At 44.8% G+C, this 18685-nt stretch overlaps 1 protein-coding gene across 2 annotated transcripts in view; it reads right to left on the bottom strand.

The window, feature by feature from the left end:
* The window catches only part of LOC142572308 (gamma-tubulin complex component 4-like), a 40486-nt gene that overhangs the window by 15615 nt on the left and 6186 nt on the right, over window positions 1-18685 (bottom strand). For both annotated transcript variants that reach the window (XM_075681314.1, XM_075681313.1), the window contains 4 exons: window positions 13040-13196; window positions 9895-10021; window positions 6786-6916; window positions 4835-4991 (listed from right to left, as the gene is read on the bottom strand). In XM_075681314.1, the coding sequence (XP_075537429.1) occupies window positions 4835-4991; window positions 6786-6916; window positions 9895-10021; window positions 13040-13196 (572 nt within the window). The remainder of the gene's footprint in view (window positions 1-4834; window positions 4992-6785; window positions 6917-9894; window positions 10022-13039; window positions 13197-18685) is intronic.

Raw genomic sequence — 18685 nt, forward strand, 5'->3', positions numbered from 1 at the left:
GACCAGTATTTCGCTCCCAGCCCATGCAATCCTGCTGAATGGTGAACCCCAAATGACAAACTAATCTGCTTCCGCTGCCACCGCATTGGTCATGTATCCCGGCACTGCCACACCACCTCAATGCCGCTGTACTGGACCTCGTTCCCTGCTCCTCGCCCATACGCCGACGCTCTCCGTTATTCACCTCGCCGTCTGTACCCTACTTCTGGTGCCCCTGACAGCCGCTCCTCTGTGTGATCGCCGTCGCCTCAACACTGTTGCTCCCCATCACCCCCAACCTCGCCGCTTTTTCTCGCCAAACCAACGGACAGAAAACTAGGCCATGCAGCTCTTGGAGGTAGTGCTGCATCATGTTCGTCCTGTCCAAATCCTCTGTTGACGCTCCTCAGCAACACGAACCTAATTGAAGTAGACGTAGATGGTGTTCTGTTGACGGCATTAATTGATACTGGAGCCCAAATGTCCATAACGAGCGCTAACCTATGTGGTCGCCTCAAACAAGTTCTTACGCCTGCCACCACTCGAGCCGTATGCGTCGCCAGTGGTGTCCCTGTTGCCCTAAGGGGTATGTGCACTGCCCACAAAGGAATTGCTGGCCACCAAGTTCCAGTCCTGTTCACCATGCTGACCAGTTGCCCTCATTACCTACTCTTCGCGCTCGACTTTCTGACGACGCATTCTGCCCTCATCGACTGTTCCACCGGTACGGTGTGTCTCTAGCTTCCTCTTCTTTCAGACGTTAGCCCCGAACAACCAAACACCCTCTGCACTTCAGCGTTTGTTCACTTACCTCCAAAAGCCCTAACCTCCATTGAATTGGCCTCAACGGCAACCGTGCCTGATGGCGACTATGTCGTCTCACCTATTTGTGATGTCCTCCTGGCGCGCGACATCTCTGTGCCACACTCCGTCGTAACCGTTGCCGCTAATCGGATGTGTCTCCCCGTTATCAATTTTGGCTTGACGAAGCAAGTGTTACCTGTAGGCATAGCGGTAGCCACGCTCCAGTCAGTGAAAGACGACCACTTCACTGCTTTTGCAGCCGACGTGTCTCCAGATCCTCCTGATTACCCGCAGGATGCCTTGAACCTCGACGGCCCATTATGTCCCATGGTCACTCCGGACCTCGCACCTGACCAAGCAGCCACTCTACCTCGCCTTTTGCTTTACTACCGTGACATATTCGACACTGACAATCGACCACTTGGTCAGATGTCCCTTGTTAAGCATCGGATAAACACTGGTGATGCTGTTCCCATTCACCACTGACCGTATCGCTTGTCCACGGCAGAGCGTTAAGTTATTAAGCAGGAAGTAAACAAGATGCTCGCTAGTGGCATTGTTGAGCCCTCGTCGAGTCTTTGGGCGTCGCCGGTCGTGCTCGTCAAAAAGAAAGATGGCACATGGTGTTTCTGCGTTGATTACCGCCACCTGAACCAAATTACTAAAAAGTACGTTTACCCTTTGCCCCGAATTGACGACGCTCTTGATTATCTTCACAGTGCCGAATACTTTTCATCCATCGACCTTTGATCTGGTTATTGGCAGATTTCCGTCGATGAGCAAGACCAAGAAAAGACCGCTTTCGTCACTCCAGATGACCTCTACCAATTCAAGGTTACGCCGCTCTGTTTATGCAATGCCCCCGCCACGTTCGACTGGATGATCGACTCTCTGCTTCAAGGTTTCAAATGGTCAACTTGCCTTTGTTACCTCGACGATGTCCTTGTGTTTCTCCTACATTTGAGAAGCACCTCGAGCGCATCGCAGCTATCCTTAACGTCTTCCGCAAGACTTGGGCTCCAATTAAACTCATCGAAGTGCCACTTTGGACGCCGACAGATTACAATGTTAGGCCATCTCGTCGATGCTTCCGGAGTACAACCCGACCCAGAGAAGGTTCGAGCAGTAACGGCTTTTCCTGTACCTCAGTCTGTCAAAGACGTCTGGAGTTTGGTGGGGCTCTGTTCTTATTTCCAACAGTTCATGAAAGATTTCGCAGCAATCGCTTGACCACTCACTGAACTTCTGAATAAAGACGTGCATTTTACGTGGGGTTTCCCTCAGGCTGACACATTTTCACGCTTTATCATGATTCTCACCAATCCACTGGTCTCGGCCCACTTGGACCCGTCTGCACCTACAGAGGTCCGAACCGATGCCAGTGGTTATGGGATCGGCGCCGTCTTATCGCTAAACCAACACTGACACGGTCGCGTTATAGTTTGCGCTAACCAGCTCCTGACAACTGCAGGTCGCAACTATTCGATTACCGAGCGCGAATGCCTTGCTCTCGTCTGGGCTGTTTTTCAAGTTTCGCCCATATTTATATGGCAAGCCCTTCTCAGTAATCACAGACCACCACGCGCTCTGTTGGCTTTCGTAGGCTCAAGGATCCTACTGGCCGGCTCGGTCGTTGGGCCCTCCGACTACAAGAATATCCCTACACAGTGACTTACAAGTCGGGACGCCAACACCAGGATGCAGTTTTCCCCCTCTCGCTACCCAGTCGAAGACACGACCTCTACTTCTGATACTGACACCGACACCTGTGTTCTCTCTTTTTCCACTGCTCCATGTTGCCGACGAGCAGTGCCGTGACCCGTCCATGCATATCATCATTGACCGCCTGGAATCATCACTTGCTGACAGTTCTCCTTGCTTATTCACACTTCAAGATGGCATATTCTACCGCCACAACGTTCATGCCGACGGCCTTGAATTATACTCCTCGTGATCCCTAAACACCTTCGCTCGGCTGTTTTCCACGAACTTCACGACCTTTACGACCTTCCCACTGCTGGTCACCTGGGTGTGTCACATACCTACGACCGGATTCGCCAACGCTTTTTTTGGCCAGGGCTTGCTCGCTCTGTTCGAAAATACGTAGGTGCATCTGAGAAATGCCAGCGACGCAAGACACCATCGACGCTCCCTGCTGGGTGCCTTCAACCACTCGACATTCCCGCAGAACCATTTTTTCGGGTTGGTTTGGACTTACTTGGCCCTTTTCCTCTTTCTACTTCTGGGAACAGGTGGATTGCTGTGGCCACGAATTACACTACGCGCTACACCATCACCCGAGCGCTTCCTACAAGTTGCGCCACAGATGTCGCTGATTTTCTTCTACGTGATGTGATTTTATTACATGGAGCTCCATGACACCTTCTCACAGACCATGGCCGGACATCCCATCAAAAGTTATCGCGGACATCCTGCAGTCCTTTGCCACGAGGCACAAGCTATCCACGTCATACAATCCGCAAACAAATGGCCTCACGGAGCATCTCAATCACACTCTCACAGACATGCTTGCGAAATATGTCTCTTCAGGCCACACTGACTGGGACCTCGCTCTACCGTTTGTCACATTTGCTTATAATTCCTCGCGCCACGACACAGCTGGTTATCCCCCATTTTCCTTTCTATTCGGCCGAGAACCAGCAGTGCCCCTCGACACAACCCTCCCTGTTCACGCGGCACCGACCAATGAATATGCACTTGACGCCATCGCCCGCTGGGCCCACGCAAGGGAAATTGCCCGTGACCGCCTTCTGAAATCCCAAGAGAGTCAAAGGTGTTTGTACGACCGGCGACACCAAGACATGCACTTCCCACCTGGTTCTATGGTGCTTCTATGGTCTTTATGGCATCAGGTCGGCCTCTCAGAAAAACTGTTGTCTCGTTACACAGGCCCATTCTGAGTGCTTCGTGCCGTGACTCCCGTCACCTACGAGATCGCCCCTGATGCCCCACCTGCTTCCCAGTCCAGTGATATCGCGCATGTTACACGACTGAAGCAGTATCACCCTCCCAGTGATGACAGTTAGACGCTCTGGGATGTCGCTTCTGCCGCCGAGGTATTATGCTACACGCGTCTGGTATTTGATTGTTCGAACGAGGCGCGTGGGCACCATCACTTGAGAAAAGAGGAGGAAGAACGAACTGGGCTCGACGCGGTGAATCTAACTGGTCAGCGCTGCAACCGCTGTTGTAAATATAACCTGTAAATAGTTGCTCGTCTCACTGACTCGTCCTTCGCATAACAGTATTCTTGGTTGCAGTACAAATGTGATATACTAATGCTTTTGCAGTGGCTTAGAATTGACTGCTATAATCACCTGGTTTCTACTAAACTTATGCAGTTATTAATGAAAGTTTTTGAAATACATATATTTTATCATAAAGCCTTTGCAAAGATCAGACACTAGGAACAATATGGTTTGGCTACAGCTGAGCAGTGCCTGCATTATCCCTACTATTTAAATTCTTGCAACTACATTATACCTTCTCAAGGTTGCCCTCCGGCATTGCTAATCTGGAAATTAATGAGGTCATAGTCAAGAGAAGCACAGCAGCATAACATGTAACCCACACCTAAAAAAAATTTGCCTCCCTAATTACAAAACTCGCAAGAAATTGAAAGAAATTCGCACATATAATTGTAAAAAATAACCGTGTATGTTATTATGATCTATCTAAAAGAATCCAGCACAATGGTGAGCACTAAGCAAAGTTCTGGAAACAATCCTATTTTCTACATTCAGTCATCACTGTTTTCATGAACACTTCCTGATGAAGCACCTGCCAAGGTGGCTCAGTGGTTTTGGCATTCTGCAGCTGAGCATGAGGCCATAGATTTGATCCTCTATCGTGGTGAGCACTTTGGAAGGAATGGTACTCTGTTTCCCTGGGGGTTCATGCGTATGAAAGTGTAGTGTAGCTCGGCGTAACAAGCCTGGTATGAAGTGGTACTTGATACCTTTGTACCAGGCCACCAAGGCATTCAAGCATCCAGTTCGAGGGAATAAAGTCTGTGCAAAACGTTGCTTACCTCGCTCAGTAGTGGATGTGCGTGGGTGGCACAGGAGGTCTTTGGCCACTTGAGAGAAGTGCAAGAACAGCTCCCCTCGGCCCAGCAGAAAAGCATCTCTCAGGAGCCGCAGCTGGGACAATAGACAGCCCTCCTCCACAAAGAGCTGCCACAGGTGCTGTCAGCAGCAAGCCACACAAATACTGGTCAGACAATGGCCTCGATGACATTTCTTATGTTTTAATGTATACATGCTTTTTTTTGGTTCTTATGCAGTTAATGGTACTTGTCATCTGCCTAACAGCACTGCCGTGCAGTTGATGCTATAACCCCTCTGACAAACTCCATTGACATCCTGGCAACTTCTGCTTCTTCAGCAACAAAAGAAACAAATAAAACAAAGAATAAGAAGAAATAGCAGACTTAAGTGAGTTCTTCGGCTTTGAACTCATTTACTGCAAAAGTAGCTGCCTCTCGTAAGGGACAGCACCATCTTCTAAAAAAAAAACTTCACCATCGCAATGCACACAGTGTCATGTCCATTTGCTACAGTATTGCCCTGTTGTGGCCTCCAAAATAACGTGCAAACACTAGAGTCTGCATGGTGCACAACGCCCCACACAAACTTTTCAACAAATTTTCCATGAGAGCTTGGTGGTTAGTGCATCTGTTTCCTAGATGCTTGCATGGACAGGAGTTCGAGCCTGAATAGTGGTGGCGGTGGTGAGCAAAGCATTGGTTTTCTTTGTCTTATCGAAGCTCAGGACGAGGAAGTACAGGACATACAGGACACAGCAAACCCAGTTTCAAGAACTTTACTGCCAGCACAGAAAAAATAGAACCAGATATTATACCATGTGACAAGACACAGAATCACTGTAAGATGAGATGAGAAGCAAAGGCGAAACATGTCAAGTGAGCAGTGGAGAATCGCATAAATCATCCAAAATGTTTACAGCAACAAATGTGACATTTTCAGGTTGTTTTAAACAACTTTGGTGAAGTATGTGGTGTGTGTCATAGGTTGCATGATGTCTCATTGTTAAATACTTGTTGCCAGATATTTGTAAAACGTTGTCACTATGAAACCTTGGTAATGGCGCATGGACTTGGCTAACGTACGCTCACTCAGGCTATCAGTGTGAAGAAAAGTGAAGTTTTTTTAAAAGCAGACTTATTGCCACAGCTGGTGCCCGTGCTTTTTGGCAATGTTGTTTTGAGGTACATACTAATGCTACCAAGGCTATGGTCATGTCGGGAGGCCCATAACTGATTTCAGCTTACCTCTTTGTGAGGAATAAAAGGTTGCCAGCTGCCAGAAAATTGGGACAGGTCGCATCACCTTTAACTAACAGAATTTGAAAAAAAAAAAGGCTGATCGAGAGAAGAATAGTTGGGTTAGGTGGCAAGTGACGAGCAAAAGGTGTGGTCCACTGCCTCCTATTTCAGAAGGTCACTTTTGGTATGCTTAGACTGACCAGAGTTATGCAGCATGCACGCTTCATTTGATGTACATTTAATGAAAAATCTCCCACATTTTTGAAATTCTTGTATGAGGAGTGTCCTCAACAATCCCTCAACGTTTCATGCCTCGTGCCAAATTTAACACTCGCATTTTCGCTTTCTCTAGGCACTCTAGCCATTAGACTTGCCATGCAGTATCGTATTTTCTAGCAGCCTTCTACACATGTACATGCAGTAACGAAAAACTGCTGATATTACATGGTGTTGGCTGAGTTGCGTGGTGTCAAGTTTCACTTTCACAGTCAAGTTTCACATTCATTGTGCTCCAATGGAGCCTGAAAAAGGTATGTATTGGGAGTGTATTGGGAGTTTCGAATGTAGGAGAACACAATGTACCTGGCCAAATCTTGTGGTGCCACAATATCTATGGTACTGTTGAATGGTTCTATTAATATGTTTCAAGGCAGTTAGATATTCCTGAATTCTAAAATGAATGGATGGTGTTTACCGCAGCTGCAGCTGAGCGAACGTCGTTCACAAAGGCTTCCAGGTGAAACAAATCGATCTCTGCAGCTTCGCTGATTTTCTGCAGGCGATCCAAGAACTCTGTCTCTTGCTCTGCCGTGTAGATTGGCCGCTCTACACAGACAAAAGATAACGAGCTTATGACTTAATACAGTTGTAATTTTGTCATAACAAACTCTTATACAAATAAAAAATAACAGAGGGGTGCTAATGCTTGAAATTTTCAACATTTTCAATCTAACAGTTTTACTATTCGATAGGTTATTCAATTCATTATTTATTATGTGAAACTGTCAAATATTCTTTTCTATTTGAATACAAAGAATAACCCTTATTGGAGCCTCGGTGAACGGATGTTCAGTTGAGAACTGCATTACATGCATGTATGAAATAATGTAAATAAGCCTCTTCTTTAACTAAATGGACTCCATGCAAACTTCATATTTCATTTCATCTACAAATGAGAAAATATTCTATATTAGATTAGAAAATTTCCCCATTGGAACATCAATGAAAAATGCCTTTGTTACTTTCAATATTCATTATAAGTGTACATGCCAATATTCGCAAATAAACAAACAAAAAATAATATATGTACTACTAAAAATAATCCCATCCTGGGCCTATGCAAAAGAAGCATTAGCACGATGCCTCCTATAGGGGCACAGTGGAAGAATAGACAAGTATCTCAACGACGTTGCCTGTAGGAGAACATATGGTTGGGAACGTTTTCTATCATTTGCTTGTGGTGTCAGGTGTTGCATTCACATATTTTGTTTACTATTTTACCGTAACTACCCTTATAATGAACGAAGTTACTTATTCTGTGGCACTACTCGCTGTTGCTGTTTCTGTATTATTGCTGCTCACCCTATTGGCAGAGGAAAACTGAAGATGCAGCTATAAATCGCCTACTGAACCTTCTGTTGCATTTTGATTTGCAGTGCGGTCACCCTCATTGTACAATGTCTTAATTCGTGCTTTTCAGAAAGTTTTCCTGACACCTGTACATGTCAAGCTGCCCTTGCGCTGTGCGTCAATAGAGAATAGCTGCACTCGCCTTGATTATGCGTCTGCATGCAGGTAGTGAAAGTGAGTACTGTGTGGTCAAAGCGGTAGGCGAAAATTTCTGTTCAAATGTACAAGAACCCACGAATGTTCTAATTTGTGAGTACAGCTCAGCAAAGCAGTATTTTGTCCACCTTTTAACTCGTTGCTCTGCTCACAAAGCTCACAAAGTCTAGCTATTGCAGGTATCATGCAAGCATTTCTGTCACGTTGGGAAATGCCGGTAGTTGTGTGATCACGGAAATGGAAAGAGTAACAATTTTGCATTCAAGATGAACAGCGCTTATCACCTTGGTCGTTTGAACACAATATTTTTATGTTTCGACTTTATTTGAACTTTTTCCAACCTTTATACCTGCTTGTCGAGATCACGCCATAGAGCTCCATGCTTTCATGCTAGAAAATTATGCCTGCTATCCTGTTGCTCCCTTAGCAAGAGAGGTGGAAAATACGGGCAAGGAAGGAGCCCGTTCTTCCCAGGCCTTGTTGAGATAGCTTTCTACTTTTTACCCCGTGGACAGGGACCAGCAAAGGGTCTCCTGTCGGTTTTGATGGTCTTTTTCATTATTTTTCGTTATGGTAGGAGTAAATACTCATCGAAATAAAGCAAGACCAACTAACTTTTAGATAGACTTTGTTATATCTGATAATTAGTTATATTCATGTTCACTATATCAAGGTGTAACTGTAACACTCACAAATGGCAAAAAAATTTCCTGGCGGTAGTTCTAATAGTAAGGCAAGTTTATGGCACAAATTAACAAGTGCGTATACCTTTTACTGCAGTTTCTGTTACTTAAACTTGATAAAAAATAAATCAGAAGAAAGGGGGTTAATCGAGGGGCCCAATTTTTATTAATCGTATCATGAGAAGCCAACAAACAAAGACATCACGTGTGCGATGCATCGCACGTGTGATGCGAAGACATGGGGTTGTTCCCCACCTGCGGCAAGTTGTTTTTTTATCCACTTTCCATTGCCATTAATTTATAATTTCTTTAATTGAGTTAGTAAGTACAAGTAATTTCCCCTATGCTGTCCTTGGTGTTTTTGTTTGTTGGCTTCTCATGATACGATAAAAAATAAATGGCACAAAACATACATGGACGGAGAAACGCATACAACAGGATGGGTGCTCTACGTGTTTCTCCGTCTATGTCTGTTTCGTGCCATTTATTTTTCTTGAAGTATGACATAGCAAATAGCTCAAACCAAGATCCTGACTGTTATTCATTTTCTGTTGCTGCAGGGTTTAGCTTTTGTTGCTAATGGCTAGGCTTCCAAATTTGTGCTAATGAAGACCATTGAAAGTCATCCACCAGGAGAAAAAAAAAAAGAAGCAAGATTAATTACCCCCTCCCCCCCCCCAAAATATAGAATTCTGAGAGCATTTAACATCTAAACACTGCCATATGTGTGACTTGATGCTACAATTATAGTCGCCATGGTTCTCAATGACAAAAGAAAAACCGACAACTCTTATCCGTACTTTATAGGGTCTGTAAGTACACAGCAAGTTTAAAGCTTTGCTCCGTTTTCCGAGAAAAGTTGCAAGCATAGTGCATAATGTGCTCCCAAGTTGGAAATATTGAAGAACAAAGAAACCACCAGCTCATTTCACACTAATGCACCTAATGCAACCAGCAGTTGAAAATAGTGCAACTGCCTGAGTTATTTTGACCAGCTTGTTTTTCACATCAGAGATTTGTGCACAACTTCTACAATCATGCTACTTGGCAATAAATAATGCATTGAAACAATCGCTATGGGAAACCCACCCATCATCATCATTATGAGCATCATCATATTTATGCCCACTGAAGGATGAAGGGCTCTCCGGGCGATATTCAATTACATTTTTGTGTCAGCTGATCTCATTATAGGCCTGAGAATTTCCTGGTTTCATCACACTACTGAAATCTCTGCTGTCCTGAGCTGTGCTTCCCTTCTTTTGGCACACATTCTGTAACTTTATTAAACCAGCAGCGTATTCATGCTACGCATTACATGGCCCATAAACTCACCCATAGACTGCCCAAAGACTCGTACAGCTGAGCCAGCAAAAAGCACTTTTCTGGCAAAAGAACCTGAGAGCTGGTCAGGCAGCAGTTTGGGTTCCAAGCCAAAGTCATCCATTGACTCTAAAGGAACCTGCAATATAAAAACACAAAACTTGCACGTACGAATGCTATTAGACCAGTGTTCATATAAAAGCAATGTGTCATAATGGCAAATTTGTTATTATAAATACAAGCCATACCCAATACAGTATTACCCATCTAAACACAAGCTGAGCCTGACACTACATACATAAATACAAACTGCCGCTACCTTTAAATAAAGCCCATTTTGAATGATTGCTCAAAAATATCGCATGCATTAGCTGTTCTTTTCTTTTAAACAAAATGTACCTATCTTCCTTGCTACACCTTAGCAAGCTTACACAATGACTTGACAGAGAAGATGCATTGAAGTGTTGCAATTATGCAGCACTCATAAAGTTTTAAATTTCTGCATGGATCAGCACCTCTCACACTGGAAAACTGTCAATTCGTTATTGTCACGACCAGATTTAGTTTAGCTTTGCCCTTCTACAAAATAGCAATGTTCAGAGCTCAAATAAAAAGCATACATGAGAAATTGAATGAGCGGCCTGTTCCCTGCTTAAGCCACTACACAGTGATGAGACGACATATAACAAACTATACATTCCAAATTTAGCACAGGCAATAGAACCAGTCCAAATAACAACAATTACCATGGGCTGTGACACACAAGACACTGCAAAACTCAAGTGCAAATTCAAACTAGCCATTCACTTAGTGTAGTGCTACGGAGTATCTGGCTGCTACTAGTCTAACCATTTCTGACCCATATTTAGCATGTGAGAGTGGGTGGTTGGTCAATGCTTCACACATTAACCCTGCACAGTATTCTATGTAGCCGTCTCTACAGATGTGCTGCTGATGTGTAGTCCAGCCAGTTTAGGATTTGGAACAATTTTTGGAGCAGGAAAAATGTCGTTCAGGAGCAGTTTAGGAGCAGCCACACCAGCAATTTGGAGCAGCTTCAGAGCAAAAAAATTGGTCTTTCTGGAACACTTGGAGTAGTACAGCAGTAATCTGTAACCGTTTGGCAAAGCTTATTACTGTGCCATCAGTAAGTGCTACTCAACAGTGAAGCAAGACACGACAACAGTGACGCAAGACACAACAGTTATCAATTAAGCTTGCCTTCCCCCGGACGGTATACCATGCACGGTATGTTGCAAACATTTTCATTTGGATAGGCATGCAAGGAACTTAACTTTGTAGGCTAAATTTGGTAGGCTAACAAGAACAAAGATATGCGCCTGGGCACAAGACAGACGTAAAATTACAAATGAGTTAGAACAATTTGCTCCGTCAGGCACAAGACAGAAAGGGATGGCAAATGTCTTATGTACATTCAAAATGAGAGATGTGCTTTAATATGCATTACCGCAATAGACAAAATGCATATTACGCCAGATAACAATGCTAGAAGCTCAACAAGAGACTATGCTTCTATGAACGGTGCTAATATGAGATGCCTCCGTATGGTGTGTCGTACAGATGGTGATGGTGGTGGAGAACAATCTTTGTACCATCCCGTACACCTGCTTTCGTTGCGAGGCGGTTTGTCGGCTTCTCATATGTTGTGTGGCTTCTGCGAATATATGCGAATAGATGCGAGTCGATTCGGCATAAAACCGTAACTTCTGTCACCGATACTCGACCAACCTTTCGAAGCACTACCAATTAGGCTGAACGGCCAAGGCAGTGTGCCGTGGAGAAAAGTGGCTGTTGGTACATGTGACCGACAAGCTTTCCACATGCCGTCACGGAAAGCTTGCTGCTAATATGTTCGTATGAGCAGCTAACTGGTGATTGGTTCTGAGATTACTCATACGTGTTTTTGACAACCATCGAAGCTGGCAACTACTGCAATTGCGCATAGAAGTTTGCAGATTGACAGAAAGTTCTGAACTGCATGTGCAAACGCGTGAATCTGCATGCATGGACACGCATACGCGATACAATCTGTGTGCCTTCCATTGGCTAATCGGTCCTATATCTTCGCACATAGGCGCTGCTTTTATCACTGTTCCCTTTGTCCGCATCGAGTTGGGAGGAGCACACATGCCCACCTTCCCCTGCGTCATCGCAGGCGCGTCGAGAGCCGGCATAGACAAGGGAGAGGCGCACTATGCCCTCTCCCACTTCTCCCTCGCTCTTGTGACATGCGCGAACGCTTCCTCCCCGACTCGCAGGATGGTAGCTGATGGGCGAGGAAGACATTCCCCTCATGGAGGTAAAAAGGTACAAAACAGCACCACCGGGGGAGACCTGCTCTCTCTGATGCCGGACCGTAACCTGCCGGACTGGAGTACATGCCACAACCCATGAGTGACCTCGTTTGCCTGACTATCCCGGGCAACGAAGCCAGACTATTATTACTTATTACAGAGAGGACGTCCTTCTGCCAGTGTTCTTTATTGCTGGTAGCAATTAACGTTGTTACAGTTGACGCCGCTGGTTGCCCTATTCATTCGAACCCGACATAGCCGCGATTCTGGCGCTTGGGGTTGGGGAGTACCACGGAGCGACTGTGTGGGGCTAGATCCGGAGCTCGTCTTCAGCTCTAGCCACACGCAGAGTGGAACCCCCACAGGGTATAGGAACTGCTTCAATTGGAGATGATGACCCATACGACCCTTTTACAAGACAGGCGTGCCCCACAATCAGATAGTGGTTGTGCCACACAGAAACTTCAGAATTAAATTTTTTTTGTCAGAAAACCAACTGAGCGCCGTGGTAAGGCTGCATGCGATGCATCGACCTCAGCCGAGTATTAGATAATCGAGTCACAAACTGAATTATATGAATGTTCAAAAATTGGTTCGAATAGTTGAGTACAGTAGTTGCATAACCGTATTGAAAACATTGCATTGCCATGAAAACACGAAAATACCACACTTTTGCACAGATGGCACATGAGTGAGCGCAGCCAGGAATAGGCAAGTCGAATTGTAGCAAAATGGCCCAAATGGCGCAGTTAGACCACCCCTGCATTAAGCGTGAGATCAGTGGAATAACACTTGGTATTGCAGGGAGATATGTAAAAGGCAGGATACATGTTACAGCAAACCTCTAAAAGACTGCTGCTGGTGTTGCGTTGCGTCTGCGACAGTTCGGTGCCCAACTTCTGTACAACAAAAAATTCTTGGTGTGGGTCATGTAGAATACCATACAAGACCCAGGAGGAAATCTGCTGGCACAGCACTCCATAGCCAGCCTGCAAGAGCCTGCACAAATGGCACGGAGGTGGAAACAAAAATCATTTAGATGCACACTTAGACCACTTTCTTGTAATGTACCTCATGTTCCTGTTATGAGGTAAACTGATACTAGTGCATATTATACAATATTATAACAGAGAAAAGAACTTGGTAGGTCGTAATTTACTTCAAAATCCTCAATCCCATGCAGTATCAATTTATACTAAAAATTTCTTGCCCGAGAACTATAGTAGGCTTCAGCAACCTGGTTGTTGCATCAGGCTTATCTTATAAACCACTCAACATTGTGCTGCATGCTTTGTTGCATGTGATTACAACTGAAGTTCTAGCAGAACAGGATCAATGTTATCGTTATCAGTCCCTTGCTTACAGTTTTGTAGTGATGCAGCACTCATTTGTCTACTTCACAAAATAATCTGCAGTCATCATCCATCCCACACTGCTGCTTATCTGACAACATAGCTTTTCATTCCGCCTGGACAGTAACTTTTGCTTTCAGCGGTCGTTAAGTCAAACACAAGTGCTTCGTGACTCAGCTTTTCCTGGTGCCATTAAACATTGGAAAGGCCTTCCAAAATGTATCACTAACTCATGTGAACTATCTTGGCAATAAAAAAATCTTCACTGCCTTCTTGTCATAATGCACTTTGTAAAATATTAAATATAATATTGATACAATTAGTTTGACCCACACACACACACACACACACACACACACACACACACACACACACACACACGCGCGCGCGCGCGCGCGCACGCACGCACACACACACACACACACACACACACACACACACACACATACGGGGTGTCCCAGCTAACTTGTACCAAGATTTTGAAAAAAAAACCTATGCGTTCTTCAGAACAGAAATCGTGTGGATGTTGTTAGCATTTATCTAAACCTGCAGTACCATTTTCTTGCTCGTCTTTTTTGAGTAATAAGCCGAGAGAAATAAATTAATTTTTTAAATATAGCTCGAAACTTTCAGGCGTCAATAGGTAAATTGTGGAGCTCCACAAATATTGCCCAACCCAGGCACTTCCAACGAGATAGACTTAGCGTGGCCGTTTTTATTCAGGAAAAACGAAAGACCGCGGAGTTTAAAAAATACCACGTGACAGTGTGCTCTGTGTTCCCGAATACGCCACTATTAAAGCGCTCTCAACCGTGCTTCGTAAAAAACATCGCTCGCTTCACGCCTTTCGTGCTGCCCATGACAGAGCTTCGCATTGTGCTTGGTTCCGAGATAAACGCCAGTGAGTTCGGGCGGCAGTTGAAATACATCGCAGCTCCCATTTCTGCAGCAATAATTGTGCACTCACACTAGCAGAATGCATGCGGGGGAAAATTGACAAGCTCATTGGGAGCAAGACTGGGAATTTGGGAGCAAGACCCCAACAAGCAAACATGCATTATAACAAACTTGATAACATTGTGTGAATTACGCTGGTTGTCACAAAAGGAAGAATTGTAAACTGACACGGAAGGTTGCTTTTTAGCTTCCTGTCCATTCCTTGTCAGCAGCGAATTTGTAATTTCATATTACATACTTGCCTTTTCCATGTCATACAAAAGTTTCACACAGATGGCTCTTTTCATGGATAACGGTTGTAGAAATTTATCCACTGTGATGTCTGTCTAAGGAATGTGTTCAAGCAAGTCGCCCTCTGCTATAATGCAGTATTGGCACCTTTTAAGCATGTCCGATGTAGCTTTATTGATGGTGCAAGATGGTATCTCGCTGCAGGCCTCAGCAATCTCTGCCTTTAGCGCTTCTGGTGTAGTTGTAGGTTTGCAGTACACTCAGTCTTTCACACGTCCCCACAAGAAGAAGTCAAGAAGTGTCAAGTCCGGTGACCTTGCAGGCCATGCCACTGGTCCATGCCGTCTGACCCACTGGCGTTTGAAGGCTTTGTCAAGCCAGGCTCGGGCAAGGCTGCTGCTGTGAGCTGGTGCACCGTCGTGCTGATACCAAGTTCGCTTTAAAAACGCAAAAGGAAGATCACAGTGAAAATCTTCGACTGCGCCTTCCAAGATGTCGTTCATGTACCGCTGAGCAGTCAGCATGTGGTCAAAAAATGTGAGGCCAATTATTCTTCCATCAAAGATACCGCATCACACACTGAATGACCATTGGTACTGGTGTCTGGTCTGCGCTACCCAATGCGGGTTCGTATTGTTCCACTAATGCGCACTATGGATGTTGACTTGAAAATTTCTGGAGAAGGTTGCCTCATCTGTCCGGAGCACTTTGTCAACAAAATCCGGTATTTCGTCACTGTTCAGAAGGATTCAATTTGAGAAAGCAAGCCGCCATTGAAAGTCTCTTTCTTGCAGCTTTTGATGCAGTTGAAGGCGATAGGGATGCATTTCAGCCTTCCTAAGAACTCTTGACACTGAAGACTTTGAAATGCCAACCTCACCACTCACATCACGCATGGTGGAATGAGGGTTTGCAATCATGAAAGCCAAAATGTCTCCTTCAGCCTCTTCACTGATGGTCCCCTTTCTGTGCCACATCTTGTTGAAGCTACCTGTTTCTTTCAGCATCAAGTAACTCCTCATAAATGTGTTCGCGCTAGGTCTTCTCCCACATTGCCAATTTCGGTATACTTTGGCAGCTTTCCTCTTGTCGCCCCGTGCTGCTCCCAAGGCTAAGACTACGTTCGCCTTCTGCTTGCTTGAGTACGGCATGCTTTAGGCATTGCAAACAAATTCTTTGAAACAGTTGCGCGGCACGACAGTAATAGACAGTTCAGCTCACATGCATCTAGCCACTGGCACATCTTGGAAGAAAAGCGGCATTGTAACAAATGATGCTCTCTCTCGCACAGGTTCCAGATGTATGATGCATGTTTGTTTTATGTGTATTTTTTTCTATTTCGCATCGACTTGAATGCTGGAAAAGAAAATTGCTCTTCTCATCATATTGGAATAAACGGCTGATGACGGCGCGTTCTTCGGCGACAGGCGCTAGCGGCTGCTGATGAAGCGCTTTTATCGGAGCACAGTCGCCAGCTGCTGCCGGTAATGTCAGAGCCGAGCAAAGGTTGAAGCCCTTTCTCATAAGTGAAGGGAAGGCGCGGCGCTGGCGATATTTTTACAAATCACTGATGAGAGCGCTGTAATTGCGGTGCATTCGGGTGAACAAAGCGTGCTGTCACATGGTATTTTTTTAACTGCGTGGGCTTTCGTTTTTCCCGAATAAGAACGGCCACGCTAAGTTTATCTCATTGGAAGTACCTGAGTTGGGCAATATTTGTGAAGCTCCACAACCTTCCTATTGACGCATGAACATTTCAAGCTATATTAAACAAGTTAATTAATTTATCTTGGCTAATTACTCAAAAAAGGACAAGCAAAAAAGAAATGGTACTGTAAGTTTAGATAAACGGTAACAACATCAACGCAATTTCTGTTCTGAAGACCCCATAGGTTTCTTCAAAATCTTGGTCCAAGTTAGCTGGGACACCCTGTGTGTGTGTGTGTGCGTGTGCGCGTGCGTGCGCGTGTGTGTGTGTGTGTGTGGCTTATTACTGTTGCAAAACTTAACATTTATATCCTGTACAGTTAGTGTTCATTTCTTATATTGTGTACTCATTCCTTTTCACTGCTTTATATTTGAGATTTCTTGTTATAGTTATTTAGATGTGCAACTGACTGTTTTGCATGTTCATTAACTCTGCCCCCCAGTCAAGCAGTGTTATAACTTGTGGAATCTGTTGGGTATCTGTATGTATAAATAAGCATATAACTCAAAACTGCACTTTAAATATATTTGGGTGGGCACTAGGGGGGCATACGTTGGAATTTCAAAGACAAATGCGCACACCCAACGTCATCACACTGTAGGTTGGCATTCACTAACGGCACACTTGACTGAAAATCAGAGCTCACAGAAAGAATGGTTTAAGTACTTCAACATTGCAGCAGTCTGTTTTTGTAATATAGTATGTTGTTGTAGTCTCTGAATGGCTTTTGCATAATCCCAATAGCAGACTTTTTAGCTAAATTTCAGTGTTCACTTGATGGTCAGTATTGCATCAAATGGACAAGCCTTTACTGCCAATGCTACTTATTACAATCAAGTTAAGCTGCATGTGGAAAGTTGAAGGCCTTCACTTACTTCTAGCAGCTCCCAAAAGTTCTGAGCAACACAGACAGTCATTGACAATATGTTTGTTCCAAAAATAAACAAACACATTGTCATTGAATTTCTCCATTGAAACTACAGCAAAATTAGCCTTTGTGAAGACGCAGTAACAGCTGCTACGTCTCAACGCCACCAAGGGTGTTAACTGAACGTTTGCCATGTGTCAAACCACCGTACCTCCTATCCAGACGTCAACACTGTGTGGACAATGACTAAAAGCACTTACCTCATCATTACCTAGAAACAGCAGAAAAGGATGAACGGAAGGAAACCATGACAACGAAGTGATAGGCACAGTTAATTAGACGAATCAAATCACCACCCATCCCTCGGCACTTATCCAGCCATCAAGACAGCATTTAAATCGGCTGTTGCAGGGTTCCACAAAAGGCCCTCAGCCCACCCTTCACCTGGCAGACTGAGTAAAGAATGGGGGGGGGGGGAGGGGAGGGCAACGACGAATGAACTCGGTGTCGCCGGATTATTGCTTTCTACAGATTCCAAACCAGTTTCTTCAAGGCGAGTTACTGCGGGTTATGGTGAGCATGGGCGGGGTATCGCAATGGAGTGTCGACAATGGTGATTTGCTGCTGGACAGTCTTGAGATTCCCTAGTTGACTCTTCTAGGGAAGACGAGGAGATTAAAAACATAAACTTTTTGAGAGTGAGGACAGAGGGTCCTGATGCGAACTGAGACGTTTAACTTGCTCCCGAATGGAGTGGGCTTCTGCACTGGAGCCATGTAACTAAGCTAATAAACCCTTTTTCTTTCATTTTCCACAACCTGACGTAGTAGTCGATGGACTTGGTGGATTCCATGCCCTGAACGCCACCCTAGCAGCAACACAGGCAGCAGTACCGGGAATGTCTTTTGGTGATTATTCTTAAGATGGCACACCATACTGCAAAAGTACCTTTGTGCAAGACTTCATTGACATTTTCACGTGACCACAATTTGTTTCTGACAGTGACATAAATGAGGAGCAGAGCAGGGACAACCTAATGAATCGAAGTGAACTTCATTGGCAAGCCTCTATACAATGAAATTCACAATGTTAAATGTTTGCATCATGCTCCTGCATCGATCTGACTGAAGACTGCCATTGAGTGTTTCCATTAAGTATGATTGTAACTCAAGAAAAGATAAGTGGAAACCAGCACACTTTACTATAGAGAAGTGAACTTGCAGGGGGATGACATGCACTAGAGGCTGCCTCCAATTTAGGTCTCGGCACCTCCACCTTCCGGTGCTGGGACTGACAGACAGCGCTCCTACAACAAGAACTACACACAATGACAGTCTAACAACGTAAGCTGCTCAACCTGTGACCTGAGTGG

This window comes from Dermacentor variabilis, chromosome 2, assembly GCF_050947875.1.
Source record: "Dermacentor variabilis isolate Ectoservices chromosome 2, ASM5094787v1, whole genome shotgun sequence".
NCBI classification, from domain to species: Eukaryota; Metazoa; Arthropoda; class Arachnida; order Ixodida; family Ixodidae; genus Dermacentor; species Dermacentor variabilis.